Genomic DNA, 25,728 nt, shown 5'->3' on the forward strand with positions numbered 1-25,728 from the left:
AAACACGCAAAACTGCTGTTAACAATCTACAATGTATTATTAATGCTGATAAAAGCTTTGCTGGAATGACCTGGTGGGCGACGGAGTGGAGTTCAGGCATTTGCCAAACAGCGCCGTTATGTGCTATGTTATTTCTTTCTTTCTTTCCTTTAAAAAATATATTTTATGGGCTACGTGGCATTGTTTCACGTGCCTGTGACGGAAATGCATTTGCATAAAGTTTTAATGTGCTTTGAAGGTCGTGGAGGCGTCGTTAATTAAAACTTTTATGTGCTGCGTTTTGAAATCAATTATTTCAGACTCCAGTTAAATCCCGCTTATCCAAATGAGATGTGGGCTGCTAATAGCCTATACAGCGCGTCTCACAAACAGTGCCAACGCTTGCAAGCTTTGCTGCAAACTGCAGAGAGATGTTTAACACTGCGCTTGAGATTGTTTAACTGTTTCCCGCACAGTTCACACGCAAAAAAAGAAAAAAAAAAGTTTTATATGCTTTGCTCGATTCCCGCTCATTGCGCCCGATTATTTGCACTTCTAACGTGTTTTTAGATTTGGAGATCAAATGAGTCCTTGAAACTCACTCGGCCGTGCAGACTGGCAAAGCACTTGAAAGCATGGAGTGAAAGCTATACATGCTGTAGCCATGCCTGCCATATAGCCACAGCAGCAGTAGGACACAAACTGTGGAGATTTTTTTATTCAGTATCTTCAGTGATGGAGATGAAAGCACTTATCATCTAAACATAACAGAGACTGTGGGGTAGGTGCACATACAGTCGGTGGCAGTAGTGTGTGCAGGCCACACTCAAGTCGCATAGGTTATTGTCTTAAATATCCTTTAAATGAAACACCTCTTTTTTTTTCTTTTTTTAGATCAAACTGTTTTATTTTTGACTCAGTCACCAGTATTGATTCATTATAAGTTACATTTTCAAGATCAAAGTCCACATCAGGCTATCGTTGCTGTGCTTTGTGTGCATATGTGTGTGTTTCCTTCTCCTACCCTGTTTTGGGCTACTGGCTCTCCTACGTCAGCCCTCGGTTCTGGTTTCACTGGGATCCGACGGTGACGGCTGAGGTGCAGGTGTAAGCCGAGGTGGGCCTGCATGATCTGGTAACATACCAAGCCTTACTGGTGTCACTTTGTACCCCACACACACACACGCACCCGAGCACATACACACACGCATACAGACACACACTAATCCTGCTCACACTGAGTTAGTTGGTAGGCACAGCACAGGCAGCAGAGAATAGGTTTGCTCTAGTGGACGGTAGGCAGGGTAGAAAGTGGCCTGCCAACTGTGCCAGGATGGCAGGCAGGCAGTGGGTTGCAGGCAGAACCCAGGGGTACATTGTGTTCCTTTTACTTATTCATCCTTCTGCTGGAGGCAGACCAGGTCCACCTTACACTGCTTGGCCCAGAGTGGGAGCTGGTAGGCAGGGACAGAGAGCTGGGACGGAGGAAAGCGTGCGGGGAAGTGACAAATGGCACAACATGTCCACGTCAGTTAAACAGTGTCTGAATAAATTCTAATTACATGGAAGGAGAAAAAAAAAGTACTTGATTCGTGTGTGTGGGGATGTATTGACCTAAGGTTTTTAAAATACTCTTAATCTTCAGATCAAATATTTGAAAGCACACATGACGGCTTATGATGTGAGTAAGATGGTGTGTACGCGATAAAAAAGTTTGGTTTTCCGACTCGATGTGGAAGAGCCAGCGAGGCCTGAGCAACACCCAGAGGCAGCTTTGCTGTGGACAGTCCGGCTGTGCGTTTGTGTTTCAGTGCGGATGTGTGTGAATCTGTCTTGGAGGTGGGTTAAATCCTGCACTGTGTTGCTCTGCTCATCCCTTATCTGTGCAGTCTTCCTGACCGCCCATAGAAAATGGATTTATCATGCTTAACTGAGGCAATTGGCACAACAGGGTAATAGGTGGCTGTTCCCTGGATGGATGGGCCCGTGTGTGTGTGTGTGTGTGTGTGTGTGTGTGTGAATACATATAGCCTCCCCCTTGTCCTCTTCTGCCTCCTAGTGTGGATTAGGTTTAGGCTGATCTGTGGCCAGTGGAAGCAGGCGGCCCCTATAGCGCTCTCATGTTGGTCTGTGATATAGTTGTGTTTACCAAACCACACACAGAAACACACATAGAAACACACATCCACACAGAGGCACACACATCTGAAATCAGACAGCACACTCATGTATGTTGTAGACAGATAGATGGACGTGTGGCAGGAGGAGCAGCGGGGTCGTAATCATGTCAGTGCGCTGATACAGGGAAGATCGCTCTCATGAGAGAAGAACGAACCTCCAAACCAACGACAGTCAATTATCCTGCAACGCGTTTCGCAGTTGCAGTGCTCAAAACTCCATATAATTTCATTTCTGGCAGGGGATAAGAATAAGACGCTTAACATAAATGTGTGATTGTCTGATAATTGCACGTTCCCCTCCCTGTGCAACACTGTTATTATTTGTTGTCATGTTCGAGAATCAAAAGGTGCAACAAGCAGTTCACAGTCATTTCAAGTGAAGACGCTTTAGTTTGTCACCGAGTGATGAAATCATCAGAGAGCGGGAACGCGGCGAGGAACCCGGAGAGAATCGAGACACGAGAAGGTACGAGAGTCGATGTGCCGCTCTCTTCAGGCAGCTGCACTGGGACAGACTCCCCCTTCACCTTCATCCTGCTCCTCTTCCTCCACCCCCACCGCCTCCTCAATTAGCTCCCTTTAAAAGAGAAGTAACGGTTAGGGAGAGATCTGCATTGTTCCAAGGATGAGCTTCAGTATGTTGTTGTTGTTGTTGTTTGTCTCTCCCTCTCGCTCCCTCTCGCTCTGTCTTTCTCCACCACCACCCCTCCTCCGTCACCCCTTGGTGTGTTTTTCGTTCTTTTTGATTTTCTCAGGGGCTTTTTTTGTGGGGGTAACCCCACTGAATGGGACAATGCAGCCTAGCGTGAAATTAAAGCTCTTAGTTAGTTTGGAGTTGCTCAAAAGAGGATTTTACACATGCATGCATTCATACACTCTCCCATACGCTATAGATATAGCTAATTAGAGGAAGTACACCCTATGTCGAGCATCAAGAGCCCAATTAAAAGAGTTGGGGAAACCTCGGTGCGCAAGATCTAGACCAAATCAGCTCTGTGAATGCATTTCTCTGCCTTGTGTGTGAACAGTATGTCTGCCTTCTTAATCCAGGCGGGAGAATATGGACAAGACTGATATGAGAAATGCGCAAGTTTCATTAACATATGCATGTCACGTACTCGGTAAGTAAATCAAGAAAACAGTGGGATTGATCATCCTGACAGGCGAACGTCTGATTCAAAACAGATTGGACCGCTCTTGCTGACTCTTCCAAGACTCATTTTGGAAGTAGTCTTCAGCGAAATGTCTGTCATGCATGCACATTAGAGTTTTTGTTGTTCACGTCAAAGCCATTTATTTGTGCAATTTCACAGAACAACATTGGAGTCTGATGACTGTTCTGTTTTTGTCAAGTAAGTTTGCATGCTTCCAGAACCATAAAACATAAAAAAAAGTGAAGTATTGACCTCTTGGAGTAAAAACAGCAGAAGCAAAAACTAATTGCTTCTCGGCATCTAAAGCCTTAACTTGTGTCAACATGTTGACTGTAGCTTCGAATTGTAGTTGATGGAAATACATAGGTCAGACTTGCATAGCCGTGACACCCTGCTGTGTTGAATGACTACCTAAGGTCATTTATTTATTGCCTGCACGATGTGTGTGCGTGTGTGTGTGTATGTGTGCGTGCGCATGTGTTTGAGTGTGTGTGTGTGGCAGAGACGGACCAGTGTGGAGCAGCAGCAGCAGCAGCAGCAGCAGTTCACATTGCCTCAGGGAGCGAAAGCTGAAATATCCACCAGACCTAACAAATAACAAATACATCTGATACTTGACGCAAATGCAGTTACAGTCTTCCAATCACCACTCACCAACAGCCTTAACTCCCACTGTGATTAAGTGGCTCACATACTCTCTCAAACACACACACACACACACACACACACACACACACACACACACACACACACACACACACACACACACACACACACACACACACACACACACACACACACTGCTGTTCAGCCCTATTTCCTCAGTGTAACTACTGGTCATAGAGGCCTGCAGTCCCAGCAAAGCAGCCAGTGAATCCAGTTAGTGAGTCAGACTTTATGGAACAAAGTGTGCTGCTCTCTGATCCTCTCTCTCTCTCTCTCCCTCTCCCTCTCTCTCTCTCTCTTTCTATCTCTTTCTCTCTCACTCACTCTCTCTCCCATTGAGAGCGCTGGCAGCTCGCCAGGGGTGGAAAAATCTATAAGCCATTGCGTAATATACCATATCTTTACCTTGGTTGAACCCTGCACAAGATCCACAGCTGTGCGAGCACACAAACAGAGAAATGAGTGTGTTCATGCTCCCGTGTCTGTGTGTGTGTGTGTGTGTGAGAGAGAGAGAGAGAGAGAGAGAGAAATGGACAGACAGACAGATAGACAGAGTGACTTCTTTGTGGCTATTTTTCAGTGTGTACCCTCATATAAACAGTATCACACCATTTTGATCAAATGCTGTTGACAAAATGTTTTTCGCCGACTGAGCGTGGCGTTCTGATCACTTTCCGGAGTGTTAAGCCACAGGGAGAGTAAACTGAGGCCATAGAAAATTTATCTGTTTTTGAGGTGGATGATGTTAAAAATGGAAATCAAATTAAGTCAATGTTTTTCTTTAATGACATATGAACTCCATGGCAACTCCACTGTACTTCCATCGCTCGTGGCCATAGTCATATGCTCTGCTGGAGTTACTTGTCCTTCATGCATAACTTTAGAATGGAAATAAATGTAAAAGGCTGCAGGCTGAGCAGCTACCAGGCCTTTCATGTTCAGCGCACTTCTTCTTTTTCACAGATTTACGAGGTCGAGGTTTTGATGTGTTTTTGGGGGCCGCATCAGTGCGAGAGTATAGTGTCCATCTGCACCTGAAGCTTCTTCTGGAGCTGAGAGCGTTTGAGCTTCTGAGGGGGAGGGAGTGTTGTGTTTTTATTGGACGCCTTTATAGCAGGCCTTTGTCACAGACTTTCAAACTAGTGTTGTGATCCCGTAAGTTCAAGGGTGTAATTTCTGTTATGGCCCTTATCTCACACACAGATACACTGATGCACACATGACGGGCAGCACTTTGCCCCACAAAAAAAGGGCAGATAAAGACAATAATAAGCGGCTGTTGTGTTCATAAAGCGTGCCGATCCCTTTGTGATAACTGAAATGAAATGAAATGTCTAATCGGCTCACATCTTCGGTAAAATGATCCACTCAGCCGGTGATATTGGCCATCCGAATATCACATGCTTGGACTGATTCGTTTTTGATGGCGGTGATTATTATTAAATGGTCTGTAATGACTACTGATAATCCCCATATGCACCCTGGATTCGCTGGGAGGCAGTTGTTTGTTAATGCACCACTGCACCCTAAAACACATACAGATGTGTGTGGGACAAAACCACAAACCCAATTGAGATCCAGGCCATTGTTTTAGTGCATGCTCGTGCTTAATTTTTACTGGCTTGCTTATGGAAATTTTTTCAACGAACGTGCAACTTTTCAGTACAAAGCCGCCCCATATTAAACTCATTTACTTCCCTCCCCCTACAGCTACACAGTGTAAAGGGTCAAAGTGTGTTTAGTGTGGTGATGGTGGCGGTTTGGGTTGGGGGTGTGGCAGCTGCATGAGGGAGGTAGCTCCCAGTAGAGAGGAATACAGCATCATTTTTCACCTCATGTGCTGCATATATTTATATATATATATGTATATATTTGTGTGCATACTGTGTGAACGTGTGTGAGGCTGACTGCTGATATGTTTGTGTTTATTGACTCAAAGAGACGGGCCGTGGCTGCGTACACAGTGTTGTACGGGTGGCAGGGGTCCAGGCTCGGGGGAAACGTGTGTGTTTAAAGTACACACAGGCCTAATTATGCTGATTTAAGCATTCTTGCGGTCCTCCCTCTGGCTTGTGGTGAGTTAACTGGCACAGGGGCGTCCAGCAGAGAGAGAGAGACGGAGAGAGAGAGAGTTAGGGTAAATATTGAGAAGACAGAGACAGAAAAGCAAGGCTCAATAAAGACATTATTAAAAAAAAAGAAGATAGTGAGATTGATGGAGAGAAAACGTGGTAGAGGATCTGCAGCATGGTGAGGGGTGACTATGTAGAAGAAGGAAAAAAAAAGTTGTCCCAGACACTGGTGAAACAGAGGAAAAACATACACCGCCGTCAAACTTCCCGGCAGGTTTTTTCCCTCCTCACTTTGGGTTTAAGAGCGCGCCCGCTCTTCGTATTTATTTTTATATTCAGATGTTATGGATTGCTCCGGGAAAAGGCCGTCCCTTTTCCCAGCAAGAGGAATTAATACTGTTTGAATGTTCTCTCTGGGGTCTAAAAGGAGGAATTTTGCAATGGAGTTTGGGAGGTTTATGAGTGAAAACCTGACCACTGTTAAATAAACAAACTAGGGATGATTAAAAACTGACCCCTGTTTGTTGACTCTGCTTTCTGGCCTGTGTGTGTTGTGCACCTGTCCCCTGACTTTTTATGCACATGCATGTAGCATGCAGTCAACAGCGTCCGTACGTAGGAAGTGGGGATTAAAAAAAAACATTAACGGGCAAAATGATTTGATCTAAATTAGGGGCAAAGAAAGCTGAGTAGACCTTCACAGTTCTCTGTGTTGCAGCAGAGATCTGACACTTTTGACGTTCATCCATGTGCTTTAGTTTGTGTGTGTGTGTGTGTGTGTGTGTGTGGTGAGGGATTCCCGCACCACTGCATTAGGGATTTTGTTGCCTAAACAATATGGAAAACATTGCATTAAAAGTCTGCACAGGTTCTTTGGGCGACAGAGCGGAGCAGAGATTGATGACGCTGGCTCATGTGTATTCAAGCTGCCTATCACTCAGGTGATAAAATCCTGCTGGAGAGGCAGGCCGGGCTGTTTCAGTGTCGCTGGGTTCATTCTCTGCACTGGAAGAGACAGGATCAACCAACACCAAAGCTCACATGCGCTTTCATCAGAAAAAATATGCCCTCACTTCCCGTACACTTACACTTTCTGCCTCTCTCTCAAAGCCATCCTCTTTCTTTTGCCTTGGCTTATCTCTCTCTGTTTTCTCTATCATCCCTCAGCTCCCCCCATACTCTCTCTCTCTCTCTCTCTCTCTCTCATTACATCTTTTACTTCAACCGCCTCTTCCTCCATTTTACCTCATTCTTTCCAGCCCCCTCCACTACTCCTCTCTTTCGTTCCCTCAGGAAGAGCCACAGTCTTATCTGGGATATGTAGGATTTGGTGAGCTTAAAAGCCACTTTACTAACTCCCTGCCTGCCTCTCCTGAGAGCAGCGCAGGCTATCTTAAACAGTTTCACCATTCGCCTGGCTTTGTCTATTGGAATGCTGCTCATCGGGCAACTTTTTACTCCCTATCGCCTCTTAATGCTAATCCTTTACCTGACTCTCCATCTTCTGGACCCCTCTCTCTCTCTCTCTCTCTCTCTCTCTCTCTCTCCATCCCTTCTCTCTGGCTCTCTCTGCTTCTTTTCTGTTCTTCCACTGACTAAAATGCTTGATATACACATATTGGGTTTCTTTGGTGATGTGAAGGAATGCTAATGTATCATAACCATATTATAGTACTTAGAGGAGGCAAACGGTGCCAAGTGCTATCTTGAGAATCAAATCTCTGCCTTCAGATTGAAAAACAGTCTTCCCATTTTGATTTTCCTCTCTGAAAATATATAGAGCTAAAACCCCCCTAAAATTTTCTGAAACAATAGCGTTGTTGTATTCAATAATGCAATTTCTCCAGGAATTGGAAGGCTAGCCTAAATAAAGATGAGGCCAAATCCTATTTTGCATCTGTTTTTTTTTTTCTTCTTCCTTTTTTGGGGGGCAGGGGGGCAGCTCAAGAGCTTGAATATTTCCCACAACATTTCCCTATATGTAGTTTTCTGAAACAGCATTCAGAGGATACTGTGCTGACGTCTTCGTGGTCGTCGCACTTTAAAGAAAAAAAATTATATACTATGTATATTTGAAGCACTTTCAAATTCTGTACTGAAGTTTGGAAAATACAACATTTTATCAACGCTCAAGAGTGTAATGAAATAATAAGTGTAAATCCAGTAGCAATCCGGACAGGACATGATCTGACCCAGGGCAGGCCTCTCTGGCGAGTGGTAGACAAACTGGAGTGAAGGATTTTCTGGTTTTATTATTGGAGCCTCTGTGTTGTTGATGGAGCGGCCCCATGCACGTTGACTCACAGACTCACAAACAGACAAACAGCGGTGATGGCTACACTGAGCAGGGGTGTCAGGCTTGGCTGACGACTCCAACTCCCTAAACAGCACTGCAAAGGCAAACCCTTCTTTTGTGTGTGAATGTGTGCACGCGCGCGTATCAGTCTGTGTTTTGCATTTGTGTGAATGTGGCTGTGCGCGCGTGCAGGCCATTCTGCATTTGTGCGTCTACACTGTGTGTATGTGTGTCTGTTTCAGTCCTGACAGCCAAGAAGCCTCAGCAGCATCTGACGTGGCAGCTCTTGCTGCTTTCAGTCCAGCTCTTTCCTTCTGGCTCACTTTTCTGTGATACTATCTTTTCATACAATCACATGTTTATAAATGGAGACTGACTGGTATTTCATACCGGACCAGTTTCGCTGAAAGTTGATAAACACTGCACTATTTGCTGCAAAATAACTTGGCAAATATTTATTGTAGTTTTTAAAAAAAAAAAAAGTGTTTTTTTCTTTTTTTGTTTGTTTGTTGTTTTTGCTTTTTTTTTTCAAATTTTCAAAGAGATGACAGTGAATCTAAGTGGGAAACTGACTAAAGGAGAAAAAGTAAAAAAAAAAAAAAAGAATTTGGCATGATTGAGTCTGAGGCCAGCACAGGAACATTTAGTTACACGTACACAGTATTTCACTCAGATGCTGTTCCATCTCTCAACACAATAGTGAGGGATTTCAAGGTAACTTAGAGCCAGATACAAGCTATTTAATAGTTCCCACTCCTTATCTTATAGCGTAGTGAGAGCATACACTGTTTTTCTGTTTTGATCATTTTTGAAAAATCATTCCTGTTATGTGCAAACTGCTTTTCACATCCACATTTTCACATCGTAAAATTCTATTTTAGATGAAAAACTTTTATAAAAACGTGTATAAGTCCGTCACTAATCTAATTTGAAGCTTCTTTATTATGTTCTCCTCTCTTTTTTTCCCCTCCCTGCCCTATTTGTGAGGTTCCTTTTTATCGAGGTGGGTTTCCTCCATTTTATGTCCCCTCGGAGCACATGTACTTATGGCTGTCTGCCTGTGGTGCTGTGGTGCTGTGGTGCTCCTGAGGTCGGTGCGAGGTGGTAGTTTAGGCTGGGGAAGTCAGCGAGTGTGGTCACAGAGGAGATAACTGCACACACACTCTCCCAGAGGCGCCCGTCTGCATCGTGTGTCTGTCTGTCCTCCCCTGGCTCACTCGGAGGAGTCTTCTTTAAAAAAAGAAAGCACTGGGTTTGAGAGAATAAAAGTTTCAAAAATGATTTAGTCATTGGGTGTGTGTGCGCACGTGTCTTGTGTGAGTTTGTGTGTCTGTGTGTGTGTGGTTGCGAGGGCTCTTTGTTTCTCGCCTTGCATGTGCTTGTGTGTGCCCTCTGTTTCTTCCGGCCTGGCATGGTGTTTGCCCTACAGGGAATGCCACTCAAAATGGGCAGAGCGACCTTTAACCCTCACACTGCCAGCTCAGACTCGGTCATAATTTGCTGCCGTATCAAGAGCCCGTCTCCCTTTAACCCAAACTCTGTCAAGCATCGCAGAGATTAAGACCCCGGGCTCTGAGGAAGCCATTTGGAACAAACACCTTTTAACCCTAATGGGATCAGAGTCACATAGGAAGCCACCCACTCTTAACCCCTAACACGACCAACTCAACACAGACAAGGCAGAGTGCACAGGCAAAGGCCCAGCTCATATCATGCCACAGGGAGCGGGCACCGTTTAACCCTCGCAGCGCCAACCCGGCACAGGCAAAACTCCAGCTCACATGATAAGCAGAATTAAATCTGCAAGCTTCAGTGTTTCTCATAGGGAGCTCACTGATGCAGAAATAGGATAGTAATGTAACAGGGTTGGTTTCCCATCTGAGAAGTAGCACGCCACAAACATTCGTAATGTTCCAAATGTAAATTACTAATTGTGATCACCAGGCTCAGAGTTTTATCCTTTTTCCTTTTTGAGAAGTTGCCATTGGATTTTCTTTTTTCAAGTTAACACACAATATTTTTTACCAGAAAACTATAGAGATTGAGCGAATGCTACAGAGATTTTTAAATTGTTCAGATAAAAAGAGGTATTTCTCACATAAAACCTACTTTTCCGTCCAATTTGTCTCATTCTGTGCTGCTGTTATGTCCCTGAAATGTCAACAAATCAGGAACAAACAAAGTCAATACGTTTTAAAAGTATTTCACAAAGCAAGGTTTCACCCGCTGATCATGAATATGTTGTTTTCTGCACTGTTAATATGGGATAATGTACATTCTACGTTTTTTTTTTCTCAAAATAAAATGGTCTGCTGCTAAAGCACTTCAACATGACCTAACACATACTTCTAGTATTTTGTACGTGTGTGAAGCGATGTGTTTGTGCGCTCCACTAACGCCCCGCTCAACAATCAAGGAAGCAATCAATCACACAAAAGAAGGTAATAAATTTACAGCAGAAAAGTGTCAGCTGACCTCCTCCAAATTATACCTATAATCCTAAATGATGACAGACGATATAATGGTTGTACAAACTGATGCAGATGAATTATAATTTATGAAGGAGAATCTTTCCCTTTAAGGGAAGTATACCCGGGCATGAGTTGCGGCATGAGTGCGCGAGAGAGAGTGAAAGAGATAGAAAAAGAGGGAGAGAGGGTAAAGGGAGTTTCTGCACTTGCCTGTCTGGCACTGGCCGAGGAATGAGTGTACAAGTTTGAGTCTGGGTGAGTCAAGCTGCGTGTGAGAGAGGCAGCAGGAAAAGGAGGGGAGAGGGAGTTCCAAAGTGAAAGGAGTGAGTGGGAGCGGAGGGGAGAAATGCTAGAAGATGGATAGCAATTGAGATAGAAAGAGCACATGCGATTGGTAGAAGTGAAAGGGTGAAGCAGCAAAAAAGCGGAGGGAGGGATGGTTGAAGTGCAGCAACAATGCGGAGGACAGGAAAGAGAAAAAAGTGTTAGCGAAGGACTGCGGAGTAAGAGGTGAAAGAAATAAATGAAGGAACGGAGGAGTAGGTGATGGTGGGGGGCATAGGATGAATGTGTGAGTTGGGCTTGTGGTGAAGCATTTGCATAAAGGGTGAGGGCACTCTGCCCGGCTTTGGGGAGAGGTTGGCATCTTGCCTTGCCGACTGGCAGAACGAGGACCGAGGAGAAATAAAAGAATGAGGGGGAGCGAAAGAGTGAGAGAGAAAGTCTCTCAATAGTGCATCTCTTGTGTGAGGAGAAGCAGGCCTTGGCCACTGCCGGTGCAGGGCATGGAGGGGAGGGCATATCGGGTTTCATTATCTGCTTGATTCCTGCTGTATTTGCTAACCATGAGGTTCAAAGCCCTCGCTGCAGCTGTAGGCAGGGCGCCGTAGCCAGTGTGCGCCGCCGCTGGCATGTGCCGACTGGAACGCTGTAGGTGTGTGCAGCAGACACTTCGGCTAGGAGTGAGACAGAGAGTGTGAGACAGACGCTCTCCTTCTATGTATAGTTGAAGGGAAAAAAGCTGCTGCACTCATCAATTACACACACACACACACACACACACACACACACACACACACACACACACACACACACACACACACACACACACACACACACACACACACACCATGTATCACACTGCCTACTTGACCTTATCTGTACTGGCCGCCACGGTCGAGGGGGGAATGCTCTACTCTCAGTTATACTGCAACGTCCCTAACCCTAACCCTCAGAAAATGCCACAGTAACATTATGAGTTTAAGTGTGTTTGAGTTGGTGTGTGTGTGTGTGTGTGTGTATTTGCCACGGTGACGCCACAGGAACCGTTGTAATGTAAACACACATATGCAGTCGTCTATATGTATTCACTTAGCATATGCCGACATGAAACCCTATACCGGCCCATCTAGCTGAGGCAACATGTTGAAATGGTTTTATTAAATCTTTTTTTGTAACATGCAGCGCCAGAATCTCCTAATTTAGTTTGAAAACCTATAATTTTGCCCAGTTTTATTTATACTCTGATACCATCATCCCTAAGAGAATCAGTCTTTGTAATTGACAGCACTGTTATCAAGATTAACAGGCAGCTTTGCATTATGAAGAGTGAATGTTTGCTCTCTTTGCAGTTACCACAATACATTTTGGTGTGTTAGTGTATATGTTTTGAATTCAGTCCACCAAAAACTAAGCCAAAAAAAAAGAAAAAGAAAAAAGAAGAAACCCAAATGTGTTTAACAAATAATCATTACAAAATGTGTTCTCGGTTGTCCAAATTGAATTTGGTGTCCACATATTTTCAGAATATAGATTAGAAATATAACTCACTTGTGGGGTTGGAGTTGTGTTTATAATTAACTGTAAAAGGTGAAATTTATGCAGATGGGCTTGAGTCATAGAAAAACCACACAAGACTCAAGAAAATCCTGGCTGAATAAATTTTGGATACTTAAAAAAAAAAAAAAAAAAAATCCTGACGAGCCCTTGATCTTATCTTTGATGTGCTTACATTTGAGGCTGAAGCAGTCTGCCCAGACAAATCCATTGCACAAATGTGAAAGCATATTTGAGTATAATATTACTCAGGTCTGCAGTCATGTCAGAAGCACCGGCTTGCTATCAGCCCTCGTGTCTCTGGAGCTGTTTAAAGCCCGCTCGCTCTGTCTTTCCCTCTCAGCCTCATGCCACAAATGGCTTCCAGACTTTCACACATAGTAATGCTTCAGTGTGTAAACAGGTGTAATTACAAACGATGCGCAGGCACACTTTTAACATCAATCTGTGCCGATGGGAGAAAGAGAGCAGAAAGAGGGAAAGTTTTTTTTTTTCCCTCTCCCAGCGAGTAGAATGGATGAAAAGGTTTTGGGCTGGATGGAAATGGAAGCACTGGCAGTGACGAGACGTTAAGGAGGACATTTTAAAGAAGAATAATGTGGCTCTGTGTGTGAATGCACGTGTGTGGGCTTGAACAAGTGAATTGATGAAGTGATTGAAAATGGAAGAAAAGAAGCACACTTATTTTTTTTTCTATTTCATGAGAGTTTCCAAGGAAATTGTATTTTTATGTCAACTTACCCGTAATTATTTAATATCCTTGAGGCTTGTGAGGTTACTAACCCATCACCTCCTAATAGCAGGGTGTTAGTCGCCACCACTCAGGCCTGCTCCCTGTCTACCTTACCTTTCTGTTTTTCCTGATCCTCGGATGAAAAGAAAACATGGAAACTCGCTTGACTTGTAGAAACTTTTTTCTCCTCCACTTCCCCTTTCTTTTGTAACAGAGTGGGCAGAAATGGCATGATGCCTTGTGCTGCACAGAAATGGTCCAAGATCCCTGTTTTTATGTGACGCTCAGAACGCTCAGCGTGGCAGTGTTTTAAAAATATTTGATTCATACACAAAGCACAAAACGTTCAAGAAGCTTCAATTAGAGACTACTTCAGGTGGTAAGACTGCGCGTGTGGGCACACACACACATACACTCACGCACATGTACACACACATGCACACACAAAGGGAATTGTTCAGATCACTTACAGTCTTTCCCTTACATCACCACAGTACTTGTCAATATGAGATTTTATACAGCAGATGTCAAAGCTGAATTCCTGTCTATACACGTCCTGACATGCAGTAACATCCATCAGTTTTCTCTCCCTCTCTCTCTCTTTCTCTCTCTCTCTCTATATATATACTGTGTATATATATATATATATATATATACATATATTACGTTTTTGTGTGTCTTTGTGTGTGTGTATGTGTGTGTGTGTGTGTTTCTTGCCCTCAGTTTACAGGATCTTTTTTATCAGACAAAAAGGCGTAAGTCAGACAAATAATTTCTGGATTTTTCGGATCTGGCCCTCAGTTTCATGATGGTAGACGTTTTTTAAAATCAAAATTTAACCTTTGTCTTTTTGAATAGATTTTTAAAGTGAAATTTTCTAAAATAAACAATTTAAAGCAAAAAGCTAGCAAGTCCGAATGGGTTTCTGTTTCTACAAATATATGGCAAAATGGAATTATTACGATTATTATATTACAAAATATATACCGTACTAGTTATAATTCATGGACATGCATTGTACATTATATTATACACATATTTCTGAAAATGTTAAAAATTTTCAAATTGTACAACAAAAATTAAATGTTTTGAATTTATACATCATAATTTTAATTGAGCCCTGAAATCTGTTGGAAAATGCAATTCACAGAGATATTTTCAAGACTTCGCGGTTCATTAATTTACTCAAGCAATTTTTCTTTTTATTGCCAAAATTGAAAATTTTTAAATCAACCAGTCAAATCTTTATTATATAGGTCATGTTGGTGGTCAGTATACAATAACAATATACTGTATTTTTTTTAACAAGAAATGACACATGCATTTTGTCAATATGTTTTAAATAAATTTAAATGGTGGTCTATAAATACACTGATCTTTACAAAAGGGCTGGGTTTAAATTTTATTTTAATGTGTTATTTATTTTTACCTACCTGCTTGATAAATATAATTTAATCTTTTGTTGGAATCAAAATTTAACAGTAAAAAGAAGCCAAGAAAACAAGTGACCTCCTTTTTTTTCCTTTTTAAATATAATGCCACATGCCTGAACTGCCTCTGCCTGTAGCCCAGTGAGAAGAGATCCAATGCCTGTTGACTCACCACAAAGGTGTCCACAACATGCAGGATGTGGCATTAAATAAATGCATGACCTGATCTTTCCACCTACATGTCCTATGCAGATGTCAGCCCTTTGGCATTCATTTTAATAGAGAAGATTAACACCACAAATTCATCTCAGGTAATGGCTAATTATAGCAATTGACAACACAGGCCCACGGTAGGCTACAGTTAAAATAAAGTGGATGTTAATATAATCCATGAACAGGAACTATTTGTCCTATTTAAAATTTACGCAAATGTGCTAATGGTCCATTTGGGGGGGAAAAAAGTGTTTCTAGGCCTAGGCCACAATTATTAACTCCTTAAGTGAATCTGCATTGAGGCTTTTGTGCCAATGTGATGGCTTTTGCCCACTGTGGTGAATGTGTGTCGTCGCTGAGGCCGTGCTTGGTTCCTTTTTTTTTTTTTTTTTTTTTAAGCTCTACCTCCTCCGTTTTCTATTTTTTATTTTTCCAATTTTGGCTCGGTCGGATTATTTTGACCCTTCCTGTTGAACGGACGGAGGCCGCCCCAGACAGCCAGTCTCAGAGGAGGACTGTTAGAAAAGTGGAAAGAGAAAGGGGCCATTAAAAGTCAACATGTCTGCTATTAACTTGTTTCGCTATCGAGGATAAGACGTGTAATTTATTTTAACGAATGCGGAGAGTTACGCGGAGGTTGAGAGCACAGTCCGTCAAGGTGAACAAACAGAGAGAGGAGGCCGGTGGTGGCCAAAACTAACGGGGCAGCGGTGCAGGGGAAACGGTCCTGGGGACTGAGGTAGGTGTCCAGTTTTCTCAAGTGAGGATATGATTTTTTTTTTACATTGTCTAATAAGTGCAGACACGTATCTTACAGGCCGTTTCCAACTGCGTGACGGGCCACGCAGAGGGGTTTTGCTGTGTTCCCCCATTACAGGAATAACTCCTTAAGCCAAACTTTAATATAATTTATTTATTGCTGTTGAAGCATAGCTGAATAATCATACAAACTCATTTTCGACGACAGGATGTGCCCTGTGCTAAAAACACGCATTCGTTGCTGCTTCTAGGCCTAATTTTATAGCGCTGTAACCTCCACGTCATGTTTTTAACTACAGGACTTTTAGGACATTCACTCAGTCAGACTCATGACTGAATGGTGTAATGGGTGAATTTGCACCGAACCTTGTTTTTTTGTTGCTGTTGTCTGTTTTGTCATTTAGTCTTGAATACACCAGTTTCAGTTTTGCATGGGGTTTCCTTTGTCTTGTAATTTTTGCCTGTTTGCCTCTGCCCTGAGATTGGCCTTGTTCATAAAACCTGAGGTGGTTTTCATTTCTCTCCTGCTCTCACACTCATACCCTGTCAGGCCAGGAGGGGAGATTGTCTTGCCCATCCTGGCGAACAAAGGTCGTCATTTTCTGAAAGACAAAGAGCATGGCACGCAGAGATAAGATGAGCTCTCGCTCAAATTATTGCAGAGCAGATACCTACAGAGTCCAGTGGCAGAGGCCCGAAAAATGGCCTCCCTTCGTTCTGCCCCGGAGAACTCTGGGCAAACAGGAGAAACCTCATCTAATGAGCTGAAGGGAATGTGGGTTTGAAAATGTCAAAAAAGGACATTAAATAGTAGGGTGCCACTCAGACTGATTTCTTGTCCAAAATCATAAAAGATCTTGCCTTAACTGCAAATTGTGCACAGACCTCAGTGCCTGTTATGCTGCTGTGCATAATTTTGTATTTGGTCCAGTTCATGATCATAATAGGCCTGGCAGCGGATTTGACTAGTGAGTTTAAAGAGATTTTTTTTTTTTTTGAAGGATTACGTTTCGTACAAATAGTATTTGCTAAATAATACGGATTAATTTGTAGTCTGATAATAATTTCCGTCAGTTTTTCATCCTCTTTTTGTTATTAAGACTTATATTGCTGAAAAAAAATGCTGCAGGGCTGAAACTACAAAAGGTAATGTGTTGTTAGTTTGAATGGACAAAGGAGGAGGTTTGGATTTCCCTGACACTGCTCATGGTTATTATCATTTTGCCCATCAGTAATGGGTCAGGGATGATATTACAGGAAGTGACAGTAATACTTTACATATTCCTTTTCTTTGTCTGTGGCCCATTCATCAAAAGAAAAAAAACCCCATCTAGATCCCTTCAGTCTTTCAAATAAGTAACAAACAAACACTCCTCCATTGTTATTCTTCAAAAGACAAACACATCTTTAATTTTATCTTCTTATCTTCCGTCCTCACTCATTCCCACATTTTTCACGTGTTCAGCGTGGCTCTACGAGCCGGGCGTATGTTAGCATGAACAATCAGCACGCGGCCCGGCTCGGCCTGGTCCAGATGGGGTCTGCACAAGCCGCTCCCCCTCCCTCCTCCCAGCAGTAGCAGAGACGAGCCAGTCAGCCAGCCAGGCAGCCAGCTAGCCAGCTAGCTACCCACCCGGGTAGCCAACCAGTCATTCACCCAGCCAGTCATGGAGCTTCTCAGCCAACCTAACAGCCAGCTTGCCAGCCAGTCAGTGGACCAGCCAGTCATACAGGCTGCGGCTCCTCTGTCAGACACTGACAGAGGGAGCAGGCCAGGCTAAATCTGATGGTCCTGGGAGCCAACCAGAGGACTCTGGCCTTTGTAGGGCGTTCACACAGACAGCATGTCCCGTTGCGCAGCAGGGGGCTTCATCCCACAATCAAATGGCCGGGCCCTCAACTTTGCCACATGACAAGTTAGCTTTTTGTGGCTGCCCACTGCTGAGATTCCAGTTTTGACGATGTCTCGATAATTCCTGTGAGCCTCGGAGTAATCTATGTAAATTGGACAGCAAAAATGTGAAAATGTGGTCTTGTTTTTTTGTAATTTGAAAGAACGACATTTAAATGCACTTCTAATGAGTAGAGCCACCCATACGTATTTCATATCGAGCCATTATGGCAATATTATTTCTCTGACAAATCCATCAGATTATATTGAACTGATCCTTGGTGAGAGCCTTTGTCTCTCAGATATTTCACCCATGGTGCACTGGGCACAGCTTGTCCCTCTGAGGTCATGGGGGTCAGCCAATGAGGACTAGACAACGTTCTTGCCAGGGTAGCTATACAGCCCCACGCTCCCTCGCTTTCTGTCCCTGTTCAATTCCAATTACGTGTCATTCTGTCCTTTATAATGCAACCAGATGAAAATATGGGCAATTTCCTGGATGCATTTTCACTTTTACAAAGAGTCTAAATCTGAAAGCATTAGACTAAGATATGTGAATTACAGGGAAGCGGAATAACCCGTTTTAGGCAGTTTTGCTATCCGCTTGCCATAGTAAACAGCTTAACATGTAAAGGCTACTTACAAAAAGTGTCCACCGCAGCATTTTTAGCCGTCATTGTCCGCCGAATCCTGTCTCTCACTCACAAACAGGATTGCTGTCTAATTTGGTAACAGAAACTTTTAATGTGTTTATGTGTCTGTGCTGTCGGGGCTATTAAAGTGGAGTAAAAAAAAAAAAAAAAGCGAGAGGGAGAAAGAAGGGGCCAGTTTGGATGTGAGAGCGCATTTTGAAACAGGAGAGCATGTTTTTGGATGGTATTTTTTGTTGAGGGGGTAACGGGCATTTTCTTCCCCCTCCTCTCTTTGTTTGTGTGGTAAATCCAGGAGCAGCTGCTGGTCTCAGGGTCTAGTGGGATTTTGGGCCTGTGTTTTCTCATGCCATCCCATGCCAAGGTGGTGTAACGCGAGCAGAGAGGGAGAGGGAGAGGAGAGGGGTGTTTCTGGAGGGTGGGGGGTGAAGGGGGGGGGGGGGGGTGCAGTTGGGGAGAGAGAGAGAGAGCTGGTTTGTTGGGAGAGCTGTGACCACGCTGGTGACGAAGGCGATTGAGTGGGGGAGGGGTTGTGTGTGTGTGTGTGTAGCGGGGGGTTTAGGAGGCGGGTGCTGTCTGGATTGGATGCATGTAAAATTAATATCCTCTGGACTTTGCCTTTGCACTAGATTGGAACTTGTCTATTTGGCTAATGACGTGCCTTCTGCCTGCACCACACACAATCCCTTCTCTCCCCCTCCCTCCCCTCTCTCTCTCTCTCTCTCTCTCTCTCTCTCTCTCGCTCTCTCTCCACTACCAGCCACCAACCACCCCCCACTCCCCCCCCCCACCTCTTTGCTTCTCCCTCTGCCATCTCTCTCTTCCCTCCCTTTCAACGCTGGGAGCGTGCGTATTGGCTGGGCTGTTTGAGACTCGGTGCCAAATAGGTGGGCCCTCTGCGTGTTGGCACAGACTCAGTCAATGGTTAGAGAAGGAAAGTGGAGAGGAAGAGAGAAAGAGAGAGACAGAGTTGGAGAGAAAGAGGGGGAAAAAAGAATCGCACTCGGGTTTGCCAGCGGTCGTGCACACTCTTCCAACATTGATTCGGTCCTCTTGTTTTTTTTTTTTTTTCTCTCTTCTTCTTCTCCTCTGTCCGCACCCCCCTTGTCCAGCTTTCTCTCTCCCTCTCCGTGAGTCGTATGCAGATCCTACAGAATTGAACCAATAGCACGCGCTGCTTTGCCAAGCTTTTTTTTTTGTTTTGTTTTTTCATCAAGATATTTTTTTCTGCATATTTTTGCAAACAAGCAAAGAGGCTTGTTTAGGTGTTTGACAATTTGATCCTTTTTACTGCGGTACCTGTTTTATTTTGTGCGTGCACAGCCAGTTCTTTTTTTTATTCTTTTAGAGATTGCTGAACTTCTACACTCTCCTTCTGTTGTGCTCTTGAACAGCACCTCTCCTGCAGCTTCTGCCACAGTACCTCCTGTGTTCCTGTGCTGGTATTACACTGCGCCCCCTTGGCCTGTCTCCTCTTTCTCAGCTTTTTTCCCCCCTGCTGCTTTTGTTGGACACTTTCTCAGCTTCTCTTTTTGCTTAATTTTTTTCCCCTCAGTCTTTTGTTTTCTAATATACGCAGCATCACTTTGCACCTTTTGACTGAACAATCCAGTTCCTAAACTGGTGGTGCGTTTTAAGTTTCTTTGCAATCGGCGGGTGAATTTATGATGAGAAAGCAAAATGGTAACTACCGTGTTATTCTTGTTTTATTCACATGTGTTTTGTGATAACAACTGCTAGAAAAGTACTTGCAAATACAGTTATGCTGTTTATGGACAAATATAATATGTGGTATAATTTATAAATGTAACTTCTTGCTTTCACTTTAATAATTACATTTTGGTATGTGAGTTCTCTTATTGTCTCAGTGCTGTATGCATTACGTATTATAGTTTATATGGTGATTATGCATTACATTTATAAATAATCCAAGTTTTTACTTTTTTTTCCAGATATTGTTACAAGGCATTGTTTTAGAATTAATATTTTTTGTAGAATAGATATTGTTTCACAGTTTTGCTGTGGGTAGAGGAAAGTCTGGCATTATATTTTATTCATAACCAACATATTTAAAAAAAAATATTTATTCATGCAGGCACAAACATTTTTACACCAATATTATAGAAAACTATCACAGTACATCTGTAATTTTTTCTCATCTCATATCTTAGTCTTTCAGCATTGTGTTGTTCAGTGTTTGGTAAAATGTGTCCCTCAGTGTGATGTGTCTGTGTTAGGTGTTAGATGGAGAGTGTCAAGCATCGTTCCCCCTATCTCTCTCTCTCTCTCTCTCTCTCTCTCTCTCTCTCTCTCTCTCTCTCTCTCTCTCTCTCTCTCTCTCACTCACTCACTCACTCACTCTCTCTCTCTCTCTCTCTCTCTCTCTCTCTCTCTCTCTCTCTCTCTCTCGGCGCCTCTCGCTCATTCTCTCCCTCCGCTCACACAGAGCAGGCGCCGCTCCTCCATGCTGCGCGCCGGTGCTAACTGCCTCTCTTCTCTCTTCCCTTCCTCACCCCCACTCCCTCTCTCCCCATCCTTCTCTCCCCCATTCTCCCCCTCTCTCTCCACTGCCTCCTCCTGCTTCCCCCCCTCCTCCCTCTCCTCCACCCTCCCCCCGTCCTCCTCCCTCATCCAGGATGAATTCCACCCCTTCATCGAGGCCCTGCTGCCCCATGTCCGCGCCTTTGCCTACACCTGGTTCAACCTGCAGGCCCGTAAGCGCAAGTACTTCAAGAAGCACGAGAAGCGCATGTCCAAGGAGGAAGAACGCGCAGTGAAGGATGAGCTGCTGGGGGAAAAGCCAGAGATCAAGCAGAAGTGGGCCTCGCGCCTGCTGGCCAAGCTCCGTAAGGACATCCGGCCCGAGTTCCGTGAGGACTTTGTGCTCACCATCACGGGGAAAAAGCCCCCCTGCTGCGTGCTGTCCAACCCCGACCAGAAGGGCAAGATCCGTCGCATCGACTGCCTGCGCCAGGCCGACAAGGTGTGGCGGCTGGACCTGGTGATGGTCATCCTGTTCAAGGGCAGCCCCCTGGAGAGCACGGACGGGGAACGGCTGGTCAAGTCACCGCAGTGCACCAACCCTGGCTTGTGCGTCCAGCCTCACCACATCGGAGTGTCCGTCAAGGAGCTGGACCTCTACCTGGCCTACTTCGTCCACACGCCAGGTATGTGGCCAACTGGATACCAGACAATAATAGGGAGGGATGCCAACACATAAACACTCCACATACATACACATAGATGCACACACACATTTGCATACTGGCACACAGAAACACACTTAAACACTCGCACATTATTGAATAGAGAAATAAAAATATATAAAAACAAACCTAAGTAAATTAGGTTTCAGAAACGCATTAAAAGGGTGTTTCATATTTAGGAAATAATTGAGATTATAAGTAAAATATCAGATTAAAAATATGAATTCAGAAAAGTGTTTATTTTACAATATTACATTTAATAAAGCAAACATACTATATCCCTGAGAAACAAAATGAAATCCCCCTCTTGCTTTTGTTCTCTCGACAAACAACAAATAGTTTTCCTTTTTGTATTTTTCCCCCCTTATTTTCTTATGTTTTTTAGTGTTTGTTTACATAACAACATAGTAACAGCAGTAATAAAAAGAATATGTGAGTCTGTCAAGGGCATTCACCCAGCGTGCACTGGCAAGTACATGTCCGTTTTTCTGAGCGAGGCATTTGCGGCTTCATACGAGGATGTATTTTGTGTTTTTTATAGGAAGGAATTTGCTTGTGTCTGTGTGTGTGTGTCTGCGCGCTTGTGTGTGTGAATGTTTTTATGAGACGATCACCACTTTCAAATTGTGTGTTTTTGTGCAATAAGCGAGAGTCACTGTTTATAAGATTGTAGTCAGTCTGTTCAAGTGTATGTGCAATGATAAGGCCATTGTAGCCAGGGATCGTCATTTGGCCACCACCCAGATTTCTGTGTGTGTGTGTGTGTGTGTCTGTGTGTATGAGAAGCACCAGAGCCGCGAGTCTCCTGCTCTCAGGCCGCAGGCTGCTGCCGCCTTCACCGTCTGCCTGAACGCTAGCACCACGTTGGACCTGGCTGCCAAACACACACTCACACACAAAATGCCAGTGCTTACAGACAGACAGTACTATTGCTGCCACCTTCACACCCATACACACACATATACAAACACAGCTAAAAAAAGATACACACATTTCGGTAAAAGAAAAAAAAAGAAAAGAAACAAAAAACATAAAAACAAAAAAACAACTCTGTCATCTTTGTAGCACACTTTCACACGCAGAGCCAAACACGGTTTTAGTCACAATTGCGTACACACACCCACACACAGCGCACACACTCGGGCCAAAGACTATCATAGATACAGTTTGATACAGCCAAACATTGTTGTATCTCAGCCACCATCACGGATACACACACACACACACACACACACACATAGCCAAACATCGCTGTAGCCTCCAATGCGCATACTCTACACACACACGGCCAAAACACTGGCTGTGTTGTAGCTTTTTCCCCCCACATTTGCTGGCTACATATACAAACACATGCTCATGACCTAATATTATCTCAGCTGGAATTTTCTGGAAATTTCAAACAGTGACTCAACCAGCCTCACACACACACACACACACACACACACACACATGCACATATATATACAGCGTACTCCAGTCACTGCCCAAATACACACACTCACTCTCTGCCCAGGCACAACTCCTTTGCTCTTATGGTAGCCGCTAACATGAGTGTAGCCAAATGCTATCACAGCCACCGCTCAGTGTCTCTCTTGCTCGCTCTCTCTCTCTCTCTCTCTCTCTGACACATACACACTCACAAAATCTCAGTCGAGGCCAAACACCTCACACTGCCCGAGCCAAACCCTGGCAGCAGCTTCAGCTTCACTCTGTTGGTCTGCCTGTGACAGTGATAAACCGTAGGTAGCGGGCAGTCCCGACGATCACGAAGAAATATCTGTCTTACTGTTTTAGTGTTAATTGTTCTCTAAAAAAAATGGAGCCACAAATGTAATTGATTTTATTTTCAGTGACTTGTGATTTATTAAAACTGGGGCAGTGAAGCAAAAAAAGAAAAGTGTTTTCTTAATCACTTACAGAAGATTCAGGGAGAGTGAGTTGTGTTTTGTGTTTTAGCAACATTTAACATTTAGCACTATTTAAAGCATTATTTTCTCTTTATGCTCGTAGAATATTCAAAATTATAATAATATGTTTGTCTAAGCTTAGCTCATTTTACATGTAAATTAATAATACATTGCTTTTGCCTTTTCAGTTTCAGAAGAAATTATTATTAATATCATTCTTTGGTAGTTTTTTTCTTTAATTACAATAAAAGCAATTTGTGCTTAAGTAATTTTTGACCCAAAGATTTTTTGAAATGTGGGATCAAAATAATTTTGGATATTCTGGATCCAAGACCAAAACCTAGTTCACTTACCCACAATAAATAATAAATGTCTGTGTTATATGATTACATATATATAAGTCATTTTAAGGTTTTCAAAATAAAATCAGTGGTTGTGACTACAGTGCTTTATGTTTGACGAGCACTCTTATACAGTTGATTGAAATAGTGAAAACCTATTGTATTTTATTTTTTTAATGTGGACTCTGAAACTGCACACATACAAATTGTAAATGTGTCATGACAGATTTTCTCCACCTCCTCTGACCAAGGTTAGCTGTCCAGTTTCCAGTTTGTAGCTGTGCAATTCTTCACCACAGCACTTTGGTTTACAGCAGTACAGTAAAACACATGGATGGTTGGAGGGGCTACCCAGTGCACTGCCCATTCATAATGCGGACTTACTGTGTGCTCTCGCTTATCTTATCTGGCTAATACAGTGTGCCTTGGTACTTTTATCTGCCTCCAAAGAGCCTGTGCTCAGTGTAAGTTCTAGTTGGAGAAACTCTTTGGGGTCCACAGACAGAGGCAGAGGCAAAGGGCAAACCACTTTCTGTAAACCTGTCGTGAGGTTGCCACTGTTACCACACTCGCCTCTCGTTGTAAATGCGTATTTGTAAGCAAACAGACATGAAGGCCTGAATTTGTGTTACAGTGATGTGCAGTTGTGTTTTTTTTCCCCCCTCAGTCACACAATGAATGACAAGATGTGCGCATTGTTTGTTTTTGTTTGGCTTGCGTTTTGTCAGTCTTTAGCATCTCTGTCTTCCTCGCTCCTCTTTGATCCCGTGCACACTTTTGTTTAGTCTCCTTAAACATCGCCCTCATTGTTGCTCTCACAGAGGTAAAGCCTCCGCTGATCTCTTTTGTTTATATTGTAGGAGACAGAGAGAGAGAGAGAGAGGGAGAGAGAGCGCGTTGGAAAGGAGAAGAGGCTGCAATAGTGATTGTTCTGTTTGGCAGCGCCCGAGCCCCGTTGGTGTGGGAAGAAGAGAAAGACGTCTTGTGTTTTGTTTATGACAGAGTGGCAAAAGCTGCCACGGGGAATCTCTGGGCTTGCCGTCAGGCTTTCTCAGGCTGTTCTGCAGCCAGCCAGCCTTTGAGATCCTCTCTGTTACGGAGCATAACACACCGCAGCCGTAACAGAACAAACCATGCTGCCACAATACACAACCTTCTCCCTCTGTTTTTTGGTCACCTCAGATAAAGAGCAACAAACCAGACAGAGCAGTGCATCTTTGAACCTTGTAACTGAAATACTGGCGGAGAATAGAGGTGAGGGGAAAGAGTGACTGTGGTGCAGTACAACGAGTAGGGCATTATTTTTAGTGTTTTATGAAGTGTGAATGACTGGTATTATAATGAAGATATCGAGGGCTTGGAGCCAGAGGGGCGTAAGTGGCTTTTGACAAACTTTACAGGAGAGACAAAACAAAATTTTGACCACACTTCAATCAACTGTATTCATTAACCTTAAACCACAACATTGCAACCACTGACATACTTATATGAATGAGTATTTATGTAATAAACGTATGGCATATTAACACAATGAACATGTTCTAAAACATTTTAAAATAAAAAAAATATGGCAAAAACGTCAGATACGCCCTTTTGGCACCAAACATTTCCAAGTCTTCTATGGACATATTGGGCGTATCTGCTGAACAATGCATTGAATTGATTGAATAATTAACACTTGAATAACACTTGAATAAGTAATTAATTTTCATTTAACTCATTCATTAATTATTTCAAAAGGATCCTATGTTCCCCGCTGTTGCCGGTCGATGGACTCCCTCTACTTATCTGGACTGTCTGTCTCTATCTGGCCTGTCTAGCCTCTACCTGGTCTTTTTACTGTATTAAACTTAACCAACTCCTTTCTTCATTGCCTAAACCCAACCAATGGGACAATTACACTTCTCACTCAAAGTCACAACTCAACTTCTCACTCCAAAATAG

At 43.4% G+C, this 25,728-nt stretch overlaps 1 protein-coding gene across 9 annotated transcripts in view; it reads left to right on the forward strand.

Annotated features, from left to right (window-relative positions):
• The window catches only part of nfixa (nuclear factor I/Xa), a gene marked incomplete at its 3' end in the record, with an annotated part of 112,498 nt that overhangs the window by 15,651 nt on the left and 71,119 nt on the right, over positions 1–25,728 (forward strand). For 8 of the 9 annotated variants that reach the window (XM_083973490.1, XM_083973493.1, XM_083973494.1 and 5 more), the window contains one exon: positions 20,966–21,497. In XM_083973490.1, coding sequence (XP_083829616.1) covers positions 20,966–21,497 — 532 coding nt within the window. Of the gene's footprint in view, positions 1–19,280; positions 20,014–20,965; positions 21,498–25,728 lie in introns of those variants that run through there. The other variant, XM_083973489.1, reaches the window with a different exon arrangement.

The sequence above is a fragment of the Trachurus trachurus genome (genome assembly GCF_905171665.1).
Source record: "Trachurus trachurus genome assembly, chromosome: 1".
Classification (NCBI taxonomy): domain Eukaryota; kingdom Metazoa; phylum Chordata; class Actinopteri; order Carangiformes; family Carangidae; genus Trachurus; species Trachurus trachurus.